The sequence below is a fragment of the Aplysia californica genome, unplaced genomic scaffold, assembly GCF_000002075.1.
Source record: "Aplysia californica isolate F4 #8 unplaced genomic scaffold, AplCal3.0 scaffold00145, whole genome shotgun sequence".
NCBI classification, from domain to species: domain Eukaryota; kingdom Metazoa; phylum Mollusca; class Gastropoda; order Aplysiida; family Aplysiidae; genus Aplysia; species Aplysia californica.
Genome location: NW_004797415.1, coordinates 735,564 through 759,099, shown reverse-complemented (window position 1 = coordinate 759,099; position 23,536 = coordinate 735,564). Strand labels below are relative to the sequence as shown.

Sequence of the window (23,536 nt, the reverse complement as noted above, 5' to 3'; positions counted from 1 at the left end):
GCAACGTTATACTTTTAAAAAATTTTCTAATTGTGTACTCCTTCCATTAGCTGTTGTTCAGTAGAAGACCACAAACAGAGGGCCAGAAAATAAGTAGGACCAGCTAATAAAGCCCTCCAACCACCTGCAGTCTGGTAAGCCTATCAGAACCATACTGTTGCTGACCCAAGAGAAAATAAACAACTCTGTTCAACCCCGATTTACTGGGTAAGGAAATAAATTAAGAGTTCCCGATTTTTTTTTAAATTTGGGGGAGGGGGGTGACAACGAAAATAAAAAACATACAAAAATACTTAATTGTTCTGAGGGAAAATTTTCTTGGCTGGAGCCATAAAAAAAAGCAGGTATAAAAATAGAAATTAAATTACATATTGCTCTCCTTAAAATTCAATATGAAGAGAAAAGAAAAGCTGACAATAATGTACATATCACATCTGATGCATCTTTCAACCTTATGCAGGAATTTATTACAGACCTTTAGAGTTATATAGATACATGTATATATTCGAAACAACAAAATACATTGATGCTTATTCCAATAGTAGCCTTACACTAAATGGAAAGAAGTTTCTTTTGTATCTTTCTTTCTTTGTTCTTAGTGGTATGTATTTGCTGCTGCATGATCTTACAATCTACATACCTAAGGCGACTTTGAGCAGATTGTTGACTTTAGAGTTGACCCCAACCACTCTGTAGAGGCCTTGTTCTTGCAGTCCTGTACGCGGGAAAAAACCCAATAGTGTTAAGTCCTTCTTTTAGTTTTAGTAGGAGATTTAAAGGCACTCGCAAAACAATTAGGTCACATAAGTGCTAAAGATAAAAGGTGTTATGAGAGAGCAATATATACAAAGAAAAGAAGGAGAATGATGACATTAGATGTTTGATAAGACAGAAGGAACAAACCATGCCACAGCACCCACCAACTACCCACATTAAGGCTTTGAAGACACTTCCATTTAGTTCTGGGTATAAGACGTAAATAATGGAATGCATATGTCAAAAATGTTTCTTTTTTCTTTTTTACTTAAAACAAAGCGATCCTTTAAAGCATCAACACTTCATTCCAAATATTCACAATGGGTAGATAGATAGATAGAAAGAGAGAGAGAGAGAGAGAGAGAGAGAGAGAGTTTGTGGATATGGAAGGGTCCTTAACATGAATTTTCAGATAGTGAAAGACCTTGTTAGTTTGGTTTGTTAGTGTTTCAGAGCTTAATCAGCTGTTTGCACTGTATGCTTCAAGTGAAGCCAAGAATGATTTCAAGTGTTCTGGGGTCCACTGGAGTAATAATATACATTATAAAAAGCAAAGAGCTTGCTGTTGAGTGAGGATAAGCATGATACAAATTCTATTTTTATTATTATCATTATATTAAAGAGCCCCTGGATGGTGGAGAGAACTACCAGGTGGTGGTATACCCACCTCTGGCTTCAATGGCAGCCACAGATCGCTTGATGAAGGTGAACCCAATGTCATCCAACATGGCTGAGGAAGAGAAAAAAAGATGAGACTAGTAAACATCACAGGCTGCTACAACTGACTGAAATTGGGGGTGGTACTGTTTTGCCTGATAATTTTTGTCCCTTTAAGTAAATAAAAGAGAAACGCATCAACACAATTAACGGCCATTGCGAGCAGGACAAAGCAAGAAGGACGGAAACAGGTTTCAGGTATTGATAAAAGTTCTACGGCATTTGCAACACAATAAGGTAAGAAAAGTGCCGAAGATTAGAGGTGTTACACGAGAGTAATAAACACAAAAAAGGAGGAGGAAAGACAAGAACTACAGATGTTTGATAGGAAAGAAGGAGCAAACCATACCAGAGCACCTGCAACCACACATGGTCAGAAACAACACAGGGGAAAGTAAAGAATCAGGATACACAACCTATATGATTATTAAGAGCTCAAGTGGGTGCAGAGCTTTGAAAACTCCCTAAAAACAAAGTACAAGAATGGTTCTTTGAGAATTCAAAACAGGACTGTGAATGGTTGGGAAAGATGTCAAACGCGCCAATGAGTTACACTTCTTTACGCACACACCAAATGAAAACCTGCATATTTGTATTCCTGTGCATGGGCTGTGTTTATATGTGCGTCTTTATTATGTTTACAAGTTTGTGTATGTGCCTGAGAAAATAAGGTTTTATGTGTGTATGGATGTGCATTTGGGTATGTGAGTAAGTAAGAAAGAGACTGAGATACTTGATAAAATAATCAAACTCACAATTTTTGGCTCGCAAGCCAGAAAGTCTAACAATTACACTACAGATGTTGGTGTAAATATCTGAAGCCACAACAATAAGACGCACAAATCAAAGTGAAGACAAACGTAACGGTACTTACAATCTTCTGTCTTGATATTATGCAGAGTGTACGTCTGTAGATAGAAAAAAGATATAAAACATTACACTAAAAGCCAAAAACCACCACCCTCCAACTCCAAATTATAAAATTCTTTCTCAGACTATAAGAAATATAAAATACTTTATAACAGAATTTGATGAAAAAAGCACCTTCACAATTACAGAACTAAAGAGTGACACCTTCAAACTGTTCATAAATAGAATGACAATTTATAAGTTAAACACAGATAAAAGTACCCCCAAGAAATGAATTCAATGACATCTAAATTCATTCTAAAGGCAAAACTGCAACATAATGAAAAGTCATACAGCCTAAATATGTGCTCGCCAACCTGGTCAGTATGGGCAATTTAGTCATTTTGGAGGGAAGAATGAATCATCCAGGTAGTGACAGGTGTTATTTAATGCTTGGTTTGGAAATACATGTAGGTGGATGGTATGAAAATTTTCGCCTCCTACAGGAAACAAAAGTGGGTGCTGGCATACAAAGGTTGACAAGCACTGGTCTAAATCATTGAGTTTATTGCTCTTCATGTGTTAACTCCAACAGTTTCTCTCCAAATTCTTACCGGCTCCTTGCCATCCATGGCATCCAGCCATAGTTTCCTATCATCATCTGAAAGAGCTTGGAATGTCATGGGCCCTGATCTGTGAACATAGTGTACATGAGATGTCATTTGAAATTCAAGAAAAACCAAATTGTCGCTTTGCCAAGACCAGCTTTTTACTCCATTTGACCTTGATTTACAAGGAGAGAAAAAGTTTTAGAGTGGCTCATTGTTCTTGCCACAGCAAAGCACGCTGCACCAAAAAAAAAAGTCTTTGATTTTTAAGGAACCTGTTGTTCATTCTTTTTCTTTGAGGTTGGTAAGAAAGTTCTTATTCTTAGACATTTTCAGGGAATATCCAGACTTTCATTTCCAACTGACAACATCATAATATCAGTTAAGTTCACTTATTTCAGCAAGAACATTCTAGAAAAAGAATTCTGTGAGACAAAACACTTGCAGAAATAACTGACAATCACCTGAAAGAAAAGCACTGCTCAGAAATTTGTTTTTATTTGTACAAAATCTGCAAAAGGTGATCAAATGGAAGTAAATCATCACTGTCGCAAGAAAATAGAGAATAAAATCAATTTTCCCAGGCTTTACAGAGTGAGAAGAAGTCAATGGAGTCATTAATTTTCTAGTTACTGTGATGAAACCCTTAAGAGCAAATGTCTCCACACCCCCCTCGCCCCATTGTTTTCAACACAACTATATTTCTTTGCTTGTCTGTTACAGTTTAAGAAGAAGTAAATCAACACAGTGATGACAAATAAGAGTACAAGGAACACTCCTTACAGTCAAGAGAAAAGACTAAAACAGAAGAAAGAGAGGAAAGAAGTGGGGACCTGGCAATAAAACTGTGCCCCCAAACAATCACACCAAATTTTCCTGACAGTCTTCAATAATTTTGTGAGTGAGAATCCTCAAGGCTTGAAAAACAGCTGTCATAGAAAAACTGCATTCAGAACATCAACAGTGAAACGTCTATATGTGATATATGGATGCACACATGTACAAAAAGATTTATCTGCTAGGCACCAATCCATAGAACAAAAATCAAACTTATCCAAACATAACCTGAAATAAGTACTGACCAAATTAAATTAGAAAGTAATTCACACAGAAATTGTTATCTTTCATCACCAAATGAACACTGCGTACTAATCAGAACAAGAAAGCAATGCTTTGTAATTTTAATTGTTGTTTTTTACTCTCCATTACAATTTAGATTATTTAGGAGGTGTGCTTCAACCCTGCCTGTTGGAACCAACTTGGGCTGAGAGACAGCAGAAAGACCCAAGATACTCGATAGCAATTCTGCCCACTCAGGAATCAAACTTTGGACTTCAGCATAAGACAGCGAAGCACTTTACCACCGCACAGCAGATGTTTAACACAAACCTCACATCTGCTACTAAAGAAAATATTCTTACAATCTAGTGAGACAAAAAACACCCCTTGATTTGATAGTTTAGAAACAATCTTATGTCATTTCTACACAGCTGTAAATCAGGGTGTGTGGAGGTGTTAGAAAGCTAGGGTAGAAGCTGAAGGGTTTCAGGTTTGAGACATAGGCTCTCTGTATGGCTGTGCCAGCTCATGACCACACCATTTTTTTTAGTTTTCCGTTTCAAGTAAGACACCCAGATACAACAGAGGGAGAGAAAAGAAGTTGGAACTACCAATGACTTTCTCCAACCACACGCTGATCCCGAAGGAGAACAGAAAAAAGCTACTACTGTATGCAAGGGAATTTTTAAAAACGCAAACAAAAAAATCCTAATGCTCTCCCAACCATCTGCAAACCCAGGTAGAAGAAGAAGAATCCATCGGAAACAGAAACATGAAAAAACGCAAAGGTAAGAGGAAGTAGGACATTCTCATTTCTTCAAATGTATGTGTTTTCACAACCCCACCGTTGCAATTTAGATAATTCAAGTGGCGGGTTTAAACCCTGCCTGTCAGTGACAACCTAGGCAGAGAGAAATGCAGCATCACAGCAGAAAGACCAAGATACTAAATGAATCCCCCCCCCCCACTCTGGAATCAAACTTGGGTTCCCTTTATGCAATGGCAAAGAGCCTAACTGCTACACCACAAACAGTGGTAGAAAAAGAAGAAAGCATCAGATTAAAAAAGCCAATGTCATAGATAAGAACAGATTCTGAAAAATAAGTAAGAGATAAAAGGAGTAAAACTGTATTGCTTCTCCAAGCATCTAAAAAAATGCACACGTAAAGATGCACGGTCCAGGAAAGATGAAGAAGAATTAATCGCTAAAAGAAACAGCACAAAAAAGACCAAAGTCAGAGGACAGAGGAATAATTAAGTTAAAGACAGAAGGAACAAAACTTCAGTGCTCTCCAGACTATGAAAATACACAGATGCATGGCTCAGTAAAGAACAGTAAAGAAGAAGAAAAATACATTTTATTAAAGAAACAGAGTGAAAATGGTCAAGAGAGAAAGGAAAGAGGAGAGTTTGAATAAAATGGAAAAGATTAAAGGAAACACATCATGATCATGCTACGTGCCAGACAATCTAACCCTCACACATTCACTGTAAGTAAGTATTTAATAGACCCCCCCCAAAACAAACAAAACAAACAAACCCAGCCTTCAGCCTCGCAACTTTAGTTCTCTTGATGTGAAAGGACAAAACAATGATCAGCCAAATGCCCCCAAGACCATTCAGCTTCCCTTTACCAATAGATAGCCTGTGATGCACAAAGAGACTGCTGCTGCTTTATTTGTTTGTTCGAGTAAAGAGAAGGGAATAACGGTCAATCAGTGCGGGGCAAAAGTAAGATAGATAGACAAAAATAATAGATGGAAAGAAAAGAAGTAGGACCTGCTAGCAGCATCCTCTAACCACCCGCTGTTGAGTCGGAACTTTTGCTACTCAAATGCTATTCATTATAATAATAATAATAATAAATAATAATAATAATAATAATAATTATTATCATTACATACAGACTACTGCCAAAGAAACATCCAAACAACCACGTCCAGACAACTATGTTCAATCTGCAATTGGGAAACTAACCACAACCACCAGAGGATTTGGGAAAAGTGGGGAAGTAAGAGGGCAGGATCCATTCGTTCCCCACACTACGTACATGAAATTTGAGAGCTCCAAAAAAAACAACTGGTTTTACTACTACGGTCAAGCCTGCTCTAACAGCCATTTGTCCAAGACAATCACATTCACAAAAAAACACTTCCCTTTTTCGCCCCTTCCATATCTTTTTTATTATAATGACACTGTCCAGGATGCCCATCTGTCTATGATTACAACTCTTCTCCTCGACAATGGAAGGCCACTGATGAGCTTCAAAGTCATGAGTCCATACATCTTTGGGCTCGAAGAAAATGTTATGTCATCCTTTATTATTGCAGCTTCTTAACCTCTGGTATTGTTTGCACATACTCATGAAACATTTGGTTGAAATTCAAGTTCTTAAATATTTGGGGGGGGGGGGACTAAGAAATGATACATAATGCAAGTACAATTTGCAAAAGAATTGAAACAGTTTTTTTCTCTCTCCTGAAAGTTTTTGCTTTCTGCGCTAGAAGCAGTTGATCAACCAGCTTGCTGACAATATATATGCTCTTCAGGAACGCTCATCATGAGTTGGTATTACATAAGATAAGATAAGATAAGATAGGAAAGGATAGGATAGGATAGGATAAGATACACGCTACTGGTCTTTCCTTGAAAAAAATCAACAGTATGCTTTTGACTTCTTAAAAAAAAAGAGAAACAGGTTCATACAAAACTTGAAAATACTGTAAAACTGATTTCAAAGCAACTCTGAGAGTGTCAAACTTCCTACTTAAAGAAACTGATTAAGTAATCTTAACAGATTAAAAATAATGCACAACACAGGCTTGCAAACTTCTTCAAAGTCCTATCAGGGACACCCAAGGTTCTAATATCAAGATTTCGTAACAATGAAAAAAATCACATCAAATGTGACTGGTTTTAGTGTTGTGTAAGTGATAAGGCTTTGAAATTCCCCACAGAATAATCCAGGACAGTCCTGGGAAATTCAGGATGGTTGGCAAGCCTGCCAATACAGAACACATGAAACAGCTGATGACCATGACAGTTAATGATATCAATAAATCAAAGTGACAGTGATGAGAGCAGAATCAATGACAGAATTGACAGTGGTGAAACCAGAACTAATGATAGATGGGGAAAAGAATATCAAGTAAGAAAAATGTTTTAAAATGTAAGAACATTGCGAAAAAAGAACCCCTGACATGCGTACGTAAGTGCTGCTCGCAAGAACAAAATGAAGACGCAACAATCCCCCCCCCCCCCATTCTTGAACAAATTATCTAATATGACAAAACTTTTTCTATTTCCATTTCTTTAGTCACTGAATGTTTAAATGTTTTCTAAATATAAGACCAGTGACTCAAATTTATACCTGCTGATTTATGCTAACTAAGAGTCTGGGAAAAGCAAATGAGACAAGAGAGAATTAATGACCACGCATGATGCAGCAAATTCATTGTTAAAAAATTAGAATGTAAGTAGTGTAGCCATTAAGTCAACTTGACTGATAGGACAAAGGGACATCAAATAAGAAGGCAACAGCCACATGTGAATCGTATATACATGTAATACAAACCCAACATTTTACTTGAAACAATAAACTATTAAGTAATTGGGGACCTTCAACAACCTGAAGCTACTTCACAATTAAAGGGTTCCGGAAACATTGTGCAAACGCTTTATTTGAAAGCATAAACTACTTTATAGAGGGGATCCTTTACACTACCTAAAGCAATTGTATGACATTTGGGCTTACTGGAATTTGAGAAAATGTTTTGAATTGAAAGCATGAACTATGAAATAAAAGGGAACTTTATTATATAACCTCACTCAACTTCAATATTACAGTGTTCAATTGAGTTTGAGCAAACATTTTCATTGGAAACAATAAACTATTAATTGAAGTGGGAACCAAACAAAATTCTATCTGAACACCATTACTAAAGGGTTCAATGGACTTTGAGGGCAAAAGAATTCATGAAGCAGCAGAACTGAAAAAATGTCAAAAAATATAAAAAGCCAGCGGGCAATGTTGTAAGTATGGCAGGCAAAAAGCAACTTGACCTCTCTTTCGAGTTTTTTTGGCGGGCAGGCGATTTTAACACACTGGAGGGGAAAGTTCTGGTTCCATCCCCGTGTGTGTGCCAGGAATCCTCTGTCCTAAAAGTAGGAAAAAGTTGAAATATGCGGGGCGAGGAAAAAACTGTATATTTTTATTCAGGCAAGCAGGAGGATACACATTGTAAAAAGGGAACACTTCACATGACGGGGTTAGCTGGGAAGTGACCACCTGTCAATGCTGGGCAGTTGGTAACCACTGGTCACTATTGTAGTAGAAGTAGTAGCACGCTTTTAGGAATGTAATTACTTGTTAACTCACTGGATCACTGGAAGCACAAAACAGTGTCAAGGCTTACACTGAGTGTGCTGGCCATTCATTTAATTTGAGTCCGGGCCAGCCAGACTTTCACTCGTGGATTGGGGCAAATGCTATCATTTGATGCACAATTCAAGAATTCAGCTAAATTTGACTGAGACCTTCAAATCAAACGCATTTGTTTTACAAGGTCATTCATCAAAATTGTCATATTGTGCCCAAACTGCAACTTTGCCCTTCCATGAAGAAAATCTGTCTCAGCCGGTAGAATCTGATTGACAGTGTGTGCACGGTGTGTTACTCTGGCAAGCAGGAGTAATGTAAAGAAGAACACCTCAGCCACATTATGGGGTGAGCTGAGAAGAGAAAAGCAGTCAACGCTGACAGGTCAGTAACCACTGGTCATAATTGTAAGTGGAGAGCAAAGCTCATTGGAGTTCAAGTTATTGTAAGCTCAGTGAAGCATGGGAATCGTCTCTACATCTATACATAGGAAATAAGCTGTAGGCCAAGGACAAAAATAGCATTATGTGCTATGAGAGGTTAGCACAAATGAACAAGCTTTATTAATTGATATTCTTCAAAGTGCCTTGCACATTCTCTATGAGCGCTAGTGAGACAATGTGGTGTAGGTAATCTAGTGGTTGGGGTACCAGACTCGTAAGCTTGAGGTTGTCACTTCAGGGCTCAAGGCTCAGACCCGACGTTATGTCCTTGGGAAAGGCACTTAACAGGAATTTTCCTCATTTCACCCACTTGAGAATGGGTACCCGCCAGAGACAGCAAAAGATCTTGTCAGTTTGTTAGTGTTTTAGCACCTATAAAATGGCAGCTTGAACTGTATGCTTCCCAGGAAGTTGAGATTGCTCTAGAATGCTATCAGGTCTGCTGGGGTAATGATATAATGGTTAAGCGCATAGAGCTTGCTGTTGAGTGTGAATTTTCATTAACCAAATGCTATTATATTATTATCATTATTATTATTATAATGTGAGAAATATTAATAGTGTTTGCCAGCTTGTGTTAGCTCTCTATAACATAAGGCATTATTTATGTACTTGCTTGGCCTAACTCGAGACCCATGGGATGAACAGTGTGCAGGACACGATGAACAGTGTGCAGGACACGTGTTGTTTGAGTTAATACAAAGCCCATCTACACAATACTGGTCATTTGAAATAACAGATTGATCAGATAGAAAAAGTATGGCTGACTATAGTAAGACGGGTATTTGTAAGTGTCACCCAGATAAATCACACTGAACAGTCATGAAAGCGCCTACATATATAACCTGATCAGGACAGTAGTGAGTACTTTGGTAGTAAACATAAGCAGGAGAGTCAACTAAATATTACAAGATGTAAAAATAACAAATTGTAAGCAAGACGGTAAAAGTACCCCATAAGTCAGCAAGACTGAGAATGGCGCAAGTAGAGCTCAATGAATTAGGTTAAAGAAATCAACCACCCACAATGACAGTCACAAATATCATAAAAGTAGCTAAATAATAGAAAGCAACAGCATAAACAAAATAAGGGAAATATATCAGAGGCATGAATTAGGCACTTATAGTAAAAGCAAAGAGAAAAGGGGCATGGGATGGGTAAGGAGTAGACAACAGGTTAGGAAAGCGGGGAGAAAGAGAAGTATTGAAAGGCGAAGCTAAGATAAAAAGAAGGAAAATAAATAGATGGGTAAGGGAGGTGGAGGATGAGGAAAGGAGGTGGAGGAGGAGGAGGGGAGCTAAGATAAGTCAGCCAACCAGCGTAAACTCCTTATGACAGACAAAAAATAGTCACCCCCCCACAACCCCCATTCCAAGTCCCTCAAATATCTAGCAAACCCTCTGATGCAATGGAAGTCTACGGAAGTTCACAAAGACATTTCTGCTGCCAGCCTGTCAATTACATTTTCCCTATTTGCAAAATCACATGTGCAAAAGGCTTAAAGCTACTCATGATAAATTAAATCCACAAATCTCGATGTCATCATAGCACAGAAAAGACTAAAGTGAACAGACAGTGTGGGACACTAAAATATCAGTTTTCCTAAACACACAAAAATGTCAAGAAAAAGAAAACCAAAAAGAAAAACCAAAAAAAAAACTTCACCGTGGTCTTTGATGAGGGTTTTGAGTTCTGAAACCATTTCAACAAAAGGTGTGAGCTTGCATCATGATTTAGATTACTTCAGGGTGGAACTAGTGTTAACACACGTCACACTATTATCAACAATCAGTAAGGCGAGCACAAAGCTCGTGATACTGACACAATAACAATCATCTTGAGCAAGGAAACGAGACAGACTCAGACAAATAAATGGAGGAGATAACTGAGAGAAAGAAAAGACGAAGAACCTTCTAGTGGTGCCCTCCAGAGATGAACAGTTCTCAGAACTATACAAAAGTGAAATAAGATTACATCTCTTCATTCAAAACTGAATTACCAAAAACATAATATGCCTTTATAAATGAGCTCAGCAAACATCCCAGCAGAGCATTAAACGTTCCCCCCAAAAAAATTAGAAATGTTTCAGTCCATTAAAGAAAAGTGCTGGAAGATAATGAAAACTATCTTTGGTCTGAGAATGTATACTGTATCAAGCAGACAAATAATGTAAAAGGATTTATGGAGAAAAGAAAACAAAAGGAACAATTAAGAAATAAATGAGAATGCCTGTCTAGCACCTTTAAGTCTAATACACCACAACCGATACATATGTCTGATCATCAACAGATGAAAGGCAATATTGTGACACATTTAGAACCATCATACACAAATCAGACACACAAATTTGCATATTTCATATGTAGTCTGTCCTTTCAGGTTTCAGATAAGGTAAACAAGATAGAAAAATCACCATAAATTACAAAGTGCCCTCAAACAAAAAAATCTTCAAGGGTTGCCAAATGACCAGAATGTGAGTCCTTGACGAGTTAAAAATTATGACAATAAAGCATTGACGTGGCAAAAATAAAATTTTCTATTGCGTCAAAAGCAAAAAGCTAACAAAATTAAAAGAGATGAGTTCTAAAGAAGCACATCGACATAAAAAGCTTTGATTAGGCTGGGAAGAAACAAGACAGACAGACAGAAACAAAAGAGGCACAGAAAAGAACAAGGACCTAACAGGAGTTGCCTCCGAACATCCACTCCTGGAGGGCAAAAGTAGAGGACTGAGAAAGAGGTGGAATGTCTAAAAAAAATATTAATCACATCAGGAATTAAGAACAAATGTTTTCTTAGAGACAAGAATCTGCAAAATGTAAACTTGAAAAACAAATCATCATAGTTAAGAAAGCCTCCACCTTATGAAAAAACTATCCTGCCCATGGGACATGCAAAGGCATAACCCCCCCCCCCCCCCCCCAAAAGTGCAACAACAATGTGCTCTGCCCGTATTGCCGTACGATGTGCTCAGCACATACTTAACCTGACAACAAAAAGCAGAAGGCATTTTATTGCACATCAAACCATGCTGTGTAGGGTTACTCAAGAGTTACAAATCACACATGGGAAACAGTCATGACTATCTATGAACACGCATCATACACCCAAAGACTCTCACAGACACACAACACGACAAACAAAAAAATTGCCCATATGTCTCAGCAGCCACGTTACTTACTTTTCTTTTACTGTCACATCAAAGCAAAATCTCTTTTCTATAGTGTCTGAGGCACGCCTGCAACAGAGTAAAACAAAAAGCAAAAACAAATAATTTTTTAGGAATAGAAAGCAACCTTTTCATAAGGGCACTAATGACAAACAATCCTAAAGAAGGCTACATTGGAAAATGTAAGACCACTACATAAATAACTTGGAAATGTATGCTAAAAAGCAAATGTAAGTGTTTTATGCATACATCAAAACAATTTAGATCATTTTTTAAGCAGGCTTTGACCATACTGATGAATGTCATAAACATTTTCCAAACATGAGAATCAAACTTAGGTCCTCTGCCTGATACAACAAAGCACCTGACTGCTGCAACACAAATGCCAGTTATAAATCTCTTATGATTCCACTTCATAGGAGGTAGGGGATGGGAGTGTGTCTGTCTGTCTGGGAGCATTGTGTTAAAACAAAGCATGGGATGGGGATGGGAGAAGACATTTGAGAGCAATATTTTGACTTACCGTACACAGTTGTCAAGGACATAACGTTCTGGTTCATTCTGTGGAGACAAATAAAGAAATGTATAAAGTCATGAATACAGTATCAGCTGAACAAATTCAGTCTCAAGCAAAATTGAACATTCTGAAAAAGCAAGATAAAAAGAAGTATCTTTACCGTGCTCTTAGGAATACTTCTAAATCATTTAATTATTCAAATGCAATAAAGAAACCACTCTGAAACCTGCCTCTGTCAATAGTTCACCAAAAATACACATCAATCAAACCTACATCTTCCACCAACACCAACATCACCTAATCCCTGATTCAAAAAGAATGTATATCATACAAGATACGAGATGTTACAAATATAACATGTACATGCCATAACAAAAGTTACTGTTTTGTAATAAGAAACAAACTCTGGGCCAGCTGTTCAGATGTACTAAGCCCAAACTTTTCACAATTTTTAAACTGCAGTTATATCTGTGATATCGGATGCATATGCTTGAGCAATATTTTGTCAAAAAATCAAATTCTAAACGTTGAAAAAGGGATAGGATATGACCTTATGCAGTTGCGAGCACCATAAAACCTTACTTTAAAAAAAAAAATAATAATTTTTAATTTAATTTAAAAAAAAGAATTCAAAAGGAGGAACATTTTTTTTTTCACTTTCCACAACAATTTTGCTTTCTTGGCCTGGAACAGGTGAACAGTTTGCTGATGAAGAGTCCTCTATTTTTTTGTTTTGCCTCATTGGTATTATGTAAGATATCTGTCATAAAAAACATTTTGAGGCAGAGAAGTGTTGACCAAAACACAAGGACAGGCATCTGACTAAACTCTCTCACCATTTTCCCTCCCATCTGGTTGTAAAGGATCATGTAGAATTCTTTGGTTTCTTTCTTGTACTGACAGTAATACTTGGTCCAGGACGTGGTGCCCAGAGCCTCTGTAATACAGCGTAAGGAACACAAAAGTTAGACTGAAAGAACTGATAGGTGTATATATCCAACTGTTACATGGTCCTTGATTCCAACCGTACTATGTCTCTCTTTTGGAGCATATCAAGGAAGTCAAGATGTGAAGAGAAGGAAGTTGTAATTAGGCAATCTACATGTTGATGGACAGCCAAAGAAGAAGATACAAGATGATGGGAATTCTATTTTTGAGCTTTTTGTCTCTCTGTAACACCTCAGTTGTTTCAAACTTACATTTATGAATGAGTCATGGTACATTATGACCCTAACACATTAAACATGTGAACCTGTCTTTTTTTTAAAAATGTGTTTACTACTGCTGCCAGCTTCTTTACTAACTTTCACCAATAAGTATAAGAAGAGGAGGGGGGGGGGGGAGGGGGGCTTGATACTAAACTCCTTTGATTTTCAACCAAAGAAAAGATGGGATAGCAGATCCGAAAGTAGAGGAGGATGTATAAAAAAATGATGATTCATATTTGGAGTAACCATTCTTCTAACACTGGCTTAATTTTTCTATTTCTCAACAACAAAAAAAACATCTACAAAATCAACTGACTTTTTTCCATCAGGTAGAGGTATCCCTGCCTTGCAAAGCCCTTGAGAGTGCCGGACTGATCCAAAGGTTTCTGTGAAAAAACAACAACAAAAATATGAAATACAACAGTGTCACTGCACACGGCAAGTGGAAAACTTAATTTTAAATCAGTTTCCGATACCAATGGCACAATGACAATTTAATATGAACATCACACCACTCAGTACAAGATCTATTAGAGAAAGTATGCGCTGTTTGTTAACTAACACATTAAAAAAAAATTGTAATGTAAAATCTTAGCTTGGATGGAAGGGACCTGACAAAACAATACTAACGTCTTGATTTAGCAGCTGTCTTTGCATTTTGTCCACACAAAAAACAACAAAGAGTCCTACATTTCAGCAAAAACTTTCAAAGGGCTGAAACTATCCTTTCTCATCAGCCAGAAAATTCTTTGTTCATATTGGGTATTTAAAAAAAAACAACTCTAGCCTATGACTGGCCCCCATACATCCTAGAATAGTATTAATATAAATTTTTAACATACACAAGAAAACTGTATTAAACAGACTCAAAATCTTAGTTGTCAAATCTGAACAAGAGCATGATCACTTGCTGAACATATTACAATGACCAATGTATAAAAGCTTAAATTTTTCCAATATCCACAGGGTTGAGTTGGTTACACATATATATACGACATCAATGGCACTAAAAACCAACTGAGACGTTATACTGAAATCAGCGTCCAGGGAGCAAAGCAGAGTTAGATCCTACCTGAGCCATTAATTTCAGGCAAAGGTCTTTCTACCAGCTTTTCCTCAAAAATACATCAGAGTAAGCAAAACTATAAAAAAAATATATATGTACTGACCCTGACCGTCTTTTGAGGTGGGTTTATAAAGCTACATATTACTAAATACATCATCTTCAAAACTAAGATACCATAAGTATAAGCAAAAGGGCAGTTTTCACAATGCATGATAAAATATACTTGTAAGCCTGACAATGGTTCAGGGTGGGGTGGGGTGGGGTGGGGTGGGGCTGTTGTTGTGTAGAGGAAGCCATTGCTATTGATTCTGAGAATAAAAAAATATGTGTGGTACAGGCAACTATTACAGCAGTCAATCCACTTCATCCCAAATGTTAGAAAAGGTCAGCAAAGGTCATCCATCACCATGACAAAGAGACATGGTTAACATGTGAATCTATGAGGATATCGAAGAACAACAAAGTATGTAAGCCAGACCGCTAAAACTGCTTACTTGCACAAAGAGAGATACTGAATCATTGGGTAAGAGTATAATGATGGTAGATCTTTTACACCTCCATCAACACAATTAGATGATTAAGGAGACGGGCTGCTACAACATTTCGTAGCTTTAATTTACTGTATGGTCCGAAGTATACTATCCAAAACAACAAAGACAATTCACTCTGGACTGGACAGATCAGCTGGTCTGGTTTGCCTTCCTTCAAGATCTTAAAACATTCAAACAGCACTCTGACTCAAAGTGCAAGTCAAAACCTCGACCTAATTTTTTTCTCTTCCTCAAACCATAGACAGACGTACAATGTAAATAATTGGAAAAAAAAAAGCACTCAAGTGTAACCTTGACACGCATTTGTAATCATTCTGTGCACCACAACAGTTGAGAGACAAAAAAACCCTTAAACCCCCCCCCCCCCAAACAACAACAACAAACAAACAAACAAACAAAAAACACACTCCACATTGCAGTAATTGTTTTAGATCAAAGCTGGGTTAGAGGTCTCTTCAAATCCCACTCTCCTGCACTCACAAGACTACCTACCAGCTGTAACAAGAGGACGTCATGAGGATCATTTAGCATCAGAGGAGAATGAAAAAGAAAAATGGCGGGAAGAAATAACAAGAAAACAACGATACCTGGGGATTTACTGAGACCTGAGAGATTTTCTTGATTTTAAATTATTGTAAATGTTTGACCACCCAGGCAACACAGTTTAGACCATTTATTGTTAATGTCTGACACTACCAGTGTTTCCATCGCATTGGAGCAATCACATTTTTGCTTGAAATGATCTTATTCACAACTGTTATTACAATTGATGATACTATAATATGTAAAAGTAACAATCTGTACAACTTTTGAGAAATTCTGGTAGATAATAAAAATGTAAAAAAAGACCCCCCAATTTTCTGAAAAACAATGTTCATGCACATACAAGGTTACAGAGTCTGACATCTATGATGTGAGGAAGGCAACTTCAACACTGCACATCACGGCCAATCCCCATCACAGTGAGATGCAATATTCCAGCAGGGATACTTGATGAAATAGGCTAACCCGTGCAGAACGGGAACCAACTTCTTTAATGTGCAACTGCCTAACTGTTTGACAACAGGGGCCGATGTAGAGTTTTTCAGGGTTGAAGATTAAACTCTACAGACAAAACAGTTATATGGCGCTAAAACAGGATATTGTCAGCGTTATTCAAAAATTACACAAACCAATTTCTAATTTCTGCCCCCCCCCCAGATAATGCTGTTATTCAAATAAAGACATCAAAGGGCATCTTACGATATCATTTTCTTCCAAGCTTTTAACGGGAAGAGCTACCCTTGAGGACCATTTTCTATATTTGTTGCCCAAGATCAAATGTAAGTACACATATAAGTTAGGCATAATAAAATCTCTTGATATGCAATTTTATTTTGGTGGAAATGGCCGCCATCTTGAAAGTAAACAATGAATTTCAAATCCCTAAGGCTTTCTTATTTACAGACCAAATTTGGTGAGAGTATACCTGAACCAGACCCTATCAGCGTAACAGCCAGTTTTTACAATAAGTGCAAAGAAAAAAAAAAGAAAATTTTCCCAAAGTAAAAAAAACCGTTTCTAAATTTAGGTTGCGTAATCGCATGCCAATGGAAAAGTGTTACTTTTTTCGCAAATATCTCTCTGTTACATTGATGGCAGCCTTGCCATCTGTGTTTCATGAAAGTTTCAAGTTAAAAGGATGAAAACTAAGTAAGGAGTAGGGAAAAACTGCACCAAAAAAAAAAGACGTTTTGCGAAAAATGACAATTATTGTGAAAATTCACTATATTAACCCACCCTCATGTTTTCAAAGGCAATTTACGAGGAGAATAAAGACTTTCTCAATTTTCTCCATGCTATTTTTAGACAGAAAACTAGTTGATCTTCAAAAATCAGTCAACATCTCAATTTGCGTAGCCTGACCTAAAATCTGCAAAATCAAGGGTCGCTCCTCCCCTTAAAGGACAATTAATGGGTGCCCAAGACAAGGTTCTGATTTGAGTGCACACCTTTTCTCAAAATTGTGAAAAATGACTTAGTGTTTATGGAATGACGCTAACGACTTGTCCACGAGCAACTATCATGAATACATAGCATCCACCAGATATACTCTTGAAATTCCCACTTAATTCCATTTACCACTGTGTCAACTTTATTGCTTCTGCTTTCTCTACCACTAATCATGTGTGTATGTGTGCGTGCATGTGTGTGTTGTGGTGTAGTGGTTAGCACTTCACAGTCGCAAGCAGGAGAACCAGAGTTCGATACCCATGTAGGGAGAATTTTCAATGAGTATCTTGGTCTTCTTGCTGGGATGTTGTGTACCTTTCAGTCTGGATTGGTGTCAATGAGAGGGTAAAAATCGTACTATTAAAAAGGAAATAAATCTAGTTTCTTTTAGGAAAAAAAGCAAACCTGTATGATAACATGGCAAAAAGAAAGACAAACAGCCAGAAATAAAGGGAAAGAATAGAATTAGAACCTGACAGCTATATCCTCCAATATAGATACCCTGTCACCGGGCAACAGCAAGTAGCTGTAATAAAATTAGCTGACAAGCTGAGAAGTCATGGAACGCCAAAACTTTGCCAGATACTAAGACAAAAAGAGAAGCCAAAGAAGAAGCAAACCACGCTACAGCGCCCACCAGCCACCCTCGCTTTTGGCGATAACTACCCAGACGTGAGCACTGCCAGACAATAAATCTGCAGCAAAGAGAGAAGCTCGAGGTAACAAAAAACGAGTGGGGGGCCCTAGCGGATTAGAGGTGCTCACAACATCCAGTTCTTACCCACTGTGCTGCATGGAGCTGCGTCATGAGCATGCATGAAAAGCAGAGGATTTGGCGCATTAATATCAGTAGAAAAAGAAATAGTTTATTGCATCTACATGTATGTACATTCCAACTGAGCGTCTATGAGAGGATCTGACGCATGAATGTCAGGTGAATAAAGAATAGTTAATTGCATATTGTCGGTGTCCAACTCTAATAGTGTATCTGTCAAATTAGGTCCAAACACTCCTTTTAGTGAGGCAAAAAAAGTATTTCTTTATTATCTTCCATAATTGTTGTAAATTTTGCGTAACATTTTTTTTTCTTAATTTGGTACCACTAACTGGTTTTGAATAAGACAATTTGTGAAGAGAAAGTACTGGACCTCATTTGGCTACAGGATTAGCGTCAGGCACCGACAATATACACTTCACTTGAGTATCTACAAGGGGAATTGCATTGTTAATAAAAGCAGTAATAGAAACACAAAGTAGTCCGCTTAAACTGAAATCTGCAGGACCGCCAGATTTTTTGGGGTTAAGCCGTGTTTACAGTGTGTGGAGGTTTTTCATATAGCCCAGAGAAAAAAATGGGGATTCCATTTTTTGTTTCCGCTGTTTTCGGTTTAAGCGGACTGCACTATGGTTCATAGCATCCTCATTCCTGTTTTTTTAAGAAAAAGGACCTAACAATTTAAAACCTCTTTTAAAAAAAAGGCAATGATGGCTGAAAGTGAGACTGACATTGTGGCCCCATGAAAATACATTTCTGGGCCATATCAAAATATACATAGCCTAAGCAGTTTTGGAGAGAGAAAAGAAAACACTTTTTAAACCGGAAACGAGAGTGATAAGCAAAAGGAAAATAGAAATTTTACTTCAGGAATAATTTGGCAGTTTTCTCTTTCACTGAATAAAGGCTTTATTGTCAGCGGGTGCAAAAAAAATGAACGAAAATCTAATTTCTATAGCAAGCACAAAGGCAGATGCATACCAGTATAATCATCGAACGAAAGTACAGGACACAAGAAATAACATTGTGTTAGTTCCTCAAAACATAGTGCCAGCCTGTCTCTTGTAGCCATGCAAAGGAGACATTACATTATACAGACAGCCATTAATGTGTAATAATCCCCAAAACCATGAAAATATTAGTAAAAGACTAACTGCGATTCAAAGTTAAGTTTTTGTACCTTTTCATTTCTTTGGGTGCAAAGAAAAACCAAACCACCAGAACTCTAATGAATTAAGGTGCTGGTATAAAATACAAAATTAGAAAAATGAGCAAAACCATTATGAGTTTTGCCAGAAGAAGATATACAGTGGATAACAAACCTTTTTCTTTTCATAGAAAAAAAGCAAAGTTTGGCCAAAAACACTTATCACTACCTCAGTGCTTTCTTGTCGAATATCCATTTTTTTAACAGTGAAAATGTGACATTTTCTGAAGCTCACTCTTTGTTATGAACTGTTTTCACTTTTATAAAAATGGAAATACGACAAGAAAGCACTGGGGTCCCGTTATGCAAAATGAAAGATGGCAAAATTGACTCACCAAGCCTTTGTTCTCATTAAGCATTTTGCTCATCAGAATCTGGGCTTCATCCCTTGTGCACTCGAAATTTTCTCTCGTCTATGGAAAGAAGAAAAAAAATGTTGCTACAACCTCTCTTCTGAAACATTAAAACACACATCCCAAGACAAAACAAAAGTATTAAAATAACTCCTCACAGTGTTAAAAGACAACAGAGTAATGAACACTAAAACATGAAAGGATATTTCAAAAATTGAACTCATGTTCTTGCCTGTTACAACAAGTCTCTATGAACCTCATGAATATTAAAACGGTTACAGTATTAAACTAGCTTATTTACAAAAAATACAAAAATAAGTCTGCAAAAAAGCAAGTCTCATTTTGTTTTTCACATAGTTTTGTTGAGAGGCTCTTATGATTAGGAAAAATCATCATCCATCAAACGAACTGAGTGAGAATGAGAAAAGACAGTGCTCACCTTCTGTAGCAGTTGCCTGAGCTCGTGGTCATAGTTGCGAAAGTCTTCCAGGTCCACGTAGCCCTGGTGGTAGAAGGTCAGCCAGCCCAGCATGTAACTCAGCAGCTGGCAGGGAAATAAACAATAACAACGTACAGCTGGGGACTCAAACTCAAATTACCCAGGGGCCAGATGTGCCCTCCAACCATCCACTACTTCAGCCTCTGCTCTAGGATGTCTCTTCACATGAGACACTTACTATTCGCACAAACTAAAATCTAGACTTATTATTTCAACCAACTAAAATCATGACATACTATTTCCATAAACTCAAATCTTGACTTACTATTTCCACAAACTCAAATCTTGACTTACTATTTCAAAAAAACTCAAATCACGACTTACTATTTCAAAAAAACTCAAATCACGACTTACTATTTCAAAAAAACTCAAATCACGACTTACTATTTCCACAAACTCAAATCTTGACTTACTATTTCCACAAACTCAAATCTTGACTTACCATTTTTAAAAACTCAAATGATGACTTACTATTTCCACACACTCAAATCATAACTTACTATTTAAAAAAACCTCAAAGGTGACTTACTATTTCCACAAACTCAAATTTCTTTTTGTCCTGCACCTCCTGCAGCTTGAGCACGTACTTCATGGATGACGTGTAGAAAGCTTTCTTCTCAAACTCCACCTGAGTGTCTGCCTGTAATGGTCCATGAAGTCAAGGTAGTAATAATGCAATTGTAGGTGTCTTATGCCCTTTATCAACAATATTTAGGTAATCTAGAAACTAATAAAGTAATACACAAAGAAATGGGAGAGGTCAAGACCATAGATGTTTGAAAGGAAAAGAGCAAACCACATCAGAGCACCCGCAAAAAAAATAGACAGACACTCGCCAAAAGAGTAGACCTTAAAATTAATGCAATGTCTTACGTCAAGAGGTGTTCATCTGCATGCCCCACAAAGGTCACTCATTTTAAGAGAAGAGAAACAGAAGGCAGCAAAATTAACAAAATAAAAAAATATGTTTAGCACGACAGCCTGAGAGAGAAAGACATATCGCTAGCCTTATTCCAGAAGTGACTTCCTCATTTCTTCAAGTTATATTTTTAAAGGAGAGCACCCAAATAAAAACCATGACTTGGTTGTTAGTTATCTGTCAGGCACAATCTAGGGCCGAAGTAACAAAACAGAAAAAAACTATATTGCAAGAAGTCCCATCATGTCTTTATTCGAATTGCAGCTCTATCTGGACACCCCAAAAAGTTGATAAAGGCAGGGCTGCCCACCCACTAGCATATATTTTAGTAATCAACAAATATAAATTTAGTAATCTGGCTTCAAAATTTGTGAAATGGCTTTGCCACTTCTAAAGTCTAATGTATTTCTTTTAGCAAAGTGGCACTTAGCGACAAAAAGGGCTCAATACAGAAAGGGTGTTAAAGTTAGATCTGCACATGCTGTTGTGATGTTCTGACCATCCAGGTCTGGTAGTTTTTCTTCACTTTTACATTGGGAAGGTTAGCAGTGGGTTGGGGTAGCCAAAAATGTTTTAAAAATCTAAATCAGGGGTATTATGAATTTATTTTTATGAAACTGGATATAAATTGTAACGATTCCGCCAAATTCATAATGATGGGCAGACCTATAAAAGACCCTTGTGGGAGGAAGCTGACAAAAGACAACAAACCTCTTGCAGAGTGGAGTCGTTAATCTTGGTCTTCATATTCAGGTACCTCTCCTGCGACTGGCAAAACTTTGCTGTCTGCTTGTCAAAATTTTTCTTCTCCTCCTGCAAAAAAACCACAAAAACTCAACACAGATATACAGCTGAACCTGCTTTAACGGATACCTGACCAAATTAAACGACAACTTCCCATGTTCCACCCTTGTGTTCTTTTAACATGATAATGTCCCTGTCCAAGACGTCACCTGTCCAAAACAACCATTTTTCCCTTTTTGTTTTAGTAAATGTTTTACGGCACTTGCAAAAAAATAAGGTCATATAACTGCCGAAGATTAGAAGTGTTACAAGAGAGTAACAAATACAAAAAAAGAAGGAGGGGAGATAAAGACGACAGATGTTTGATTGGAAAGAAGAAGCAAACCATACCAGAGCACTCGCCAACCAACCACCCACTTTTCTCTTTGACAATGGGTGGCCGCCTTGGACAATTTCAATCGAATGTTAATATTCACCATATACATGTACTGAAATGTACATTCTATCAAGCTGAGTTCTTTACCTAGCAGGGCACAAGATAGTAGATTTCCAATTCACAAAAGGGGAGGAAATTTTTTTTTTCTCTCTCTTTTTTAAATAAAAAAACCCTGATTTTTTTAGTAAGCGCATTATGGTACTTGCAACACAATAAGGCCATGTAAATGCCGAAGATTAGAGGTGCTACAAGACAGAAACAAACACAAAAAAGAAGGAGGGGAGATAAGGACAATATATGTTTGATAGGAAAGGAGCAAACCATATTAGAACACCCGCAAACCATCCACTCAGTTATCATAGTAAAGGGGGCAACTCACAATTGCAGAGATATCAGGGCAAAAATCTGTCCACTCCACACGATCAGAATACTTCGAATAACAGGAAAAAAAAGAGAGAACAAAGAGAAAACCAACCTTTGCTGCTCCGATGTTCTCTTTCCGGAAGTTTTCTAGTGGCTTCACAAACTGATCCTCTGCTGCAGATACCTGAGAGACAAAAATAGAACAAGAAAACCCCCCCCCAACCTAATTATAAGTCTTAGTCCGAAAAAACCCACCAAAACAAACTGAAAAACACAGAGAGGGAACATCCTTTCTCTGGACATTCTTTAAAAATGTTTTTACTAAGAGTGTTACAGCATTTGCAGCAATTAGGTCATATAGGTGCAACGGGCTAGAGATGTAAAAAGAGAGTAACAAACACGAAAAAAAAGGAAAAAAGGTTAAAAAAAACAACAAAAAAAATTTGTGGAGAGGAAAAAAAGGAGCAAATTACAACAGAGCACCCGTCAACCATCCACGGATATGTCTTTAATTTTAGTTTTCATAAGAGTTTTACCGCACTTGCAACACAATAAGGTCAGCGTGTAACATACACAAAAAAAAGGAGGAGACTTAAGGACCATAGATGTTCGACAGGAAAGAAAGAGCAAACCACATCAGTGCCCCACCAACCACCCACTATGTCTGTAAAAATTGAAAAAAACTCCTATGCAAACTTTTAAAATGTACTAGTGAGTCATCCAAGGACAGACTAATGAATTGAAAGAGCAAAACTAAACCCCCCCAAAAAACGTGAAACGTACTAAAATGAATATCAAGCAATGGGTAGACAAACAGATAAATGCACTGACATATAGATGGACTAAAAAGAGAAAGAGAAAGACAGAGAACTTGAAAGAGAAAATAACAGAGAGAGAGAGAGAGAGAGAGAGAGAGAGAGAGAGAGA

The 23,536-nt window shown here is 37.4% G+C and overlaps 1 protein-coding gene across 14 annotated transcripts in view; it reads right to left on the bottom strand.

The window, feature by feature from the left end:
* LOC101856260 (rho GTPase-activating protein 26) overlaps positions 1-23,536 on the bottom strand; it is a gene marked incomplete at its 5' end in the record, with an annotated part of 45,565 nt that overhangs the window by 21,687 nt on the left and 342 nt on the right. For 11 of the 14 annotated variants that reach the window (XM_035969419.1, XM_035969426.1, XM_035969422.1 and 8 more), the window contains 15 exon segments: positions 641-715; positions 1,424-1,486; positions 2,348-2,381; positions 2,937-3,015; positions 8,052-8,147; positions 11,992-12,048; positions 12,503-12,540; positions 13,333-13,433; positions 14,021-14,090; positions 18,095-18,112; positions 19,631-19,708; positions 20,088-20,192; positions 20,677-20,787; positions 21,778-21,879; positions 22,722-22,793. In XM_035969419.1, coding sequence (XP_035825312.1) covers positions 641-715; positions 1,424-1,486; positions 2,348-2,381; positions 2,937-3,015; positions 8,052-8,147; positions 11,992-12,048; positions 12,503-12,540; positions 13,333-13,433; positions 14,021-14,090; positions 18,095-18,112; positions 19,631-19,708; positions 20,088-20,192; positions 20,677-20,787; positions 21,778-21,879; positions 22,722-22,793 — 1,099 coding nt within the window. 14 annotated transcript variants of the gene reach the window in all.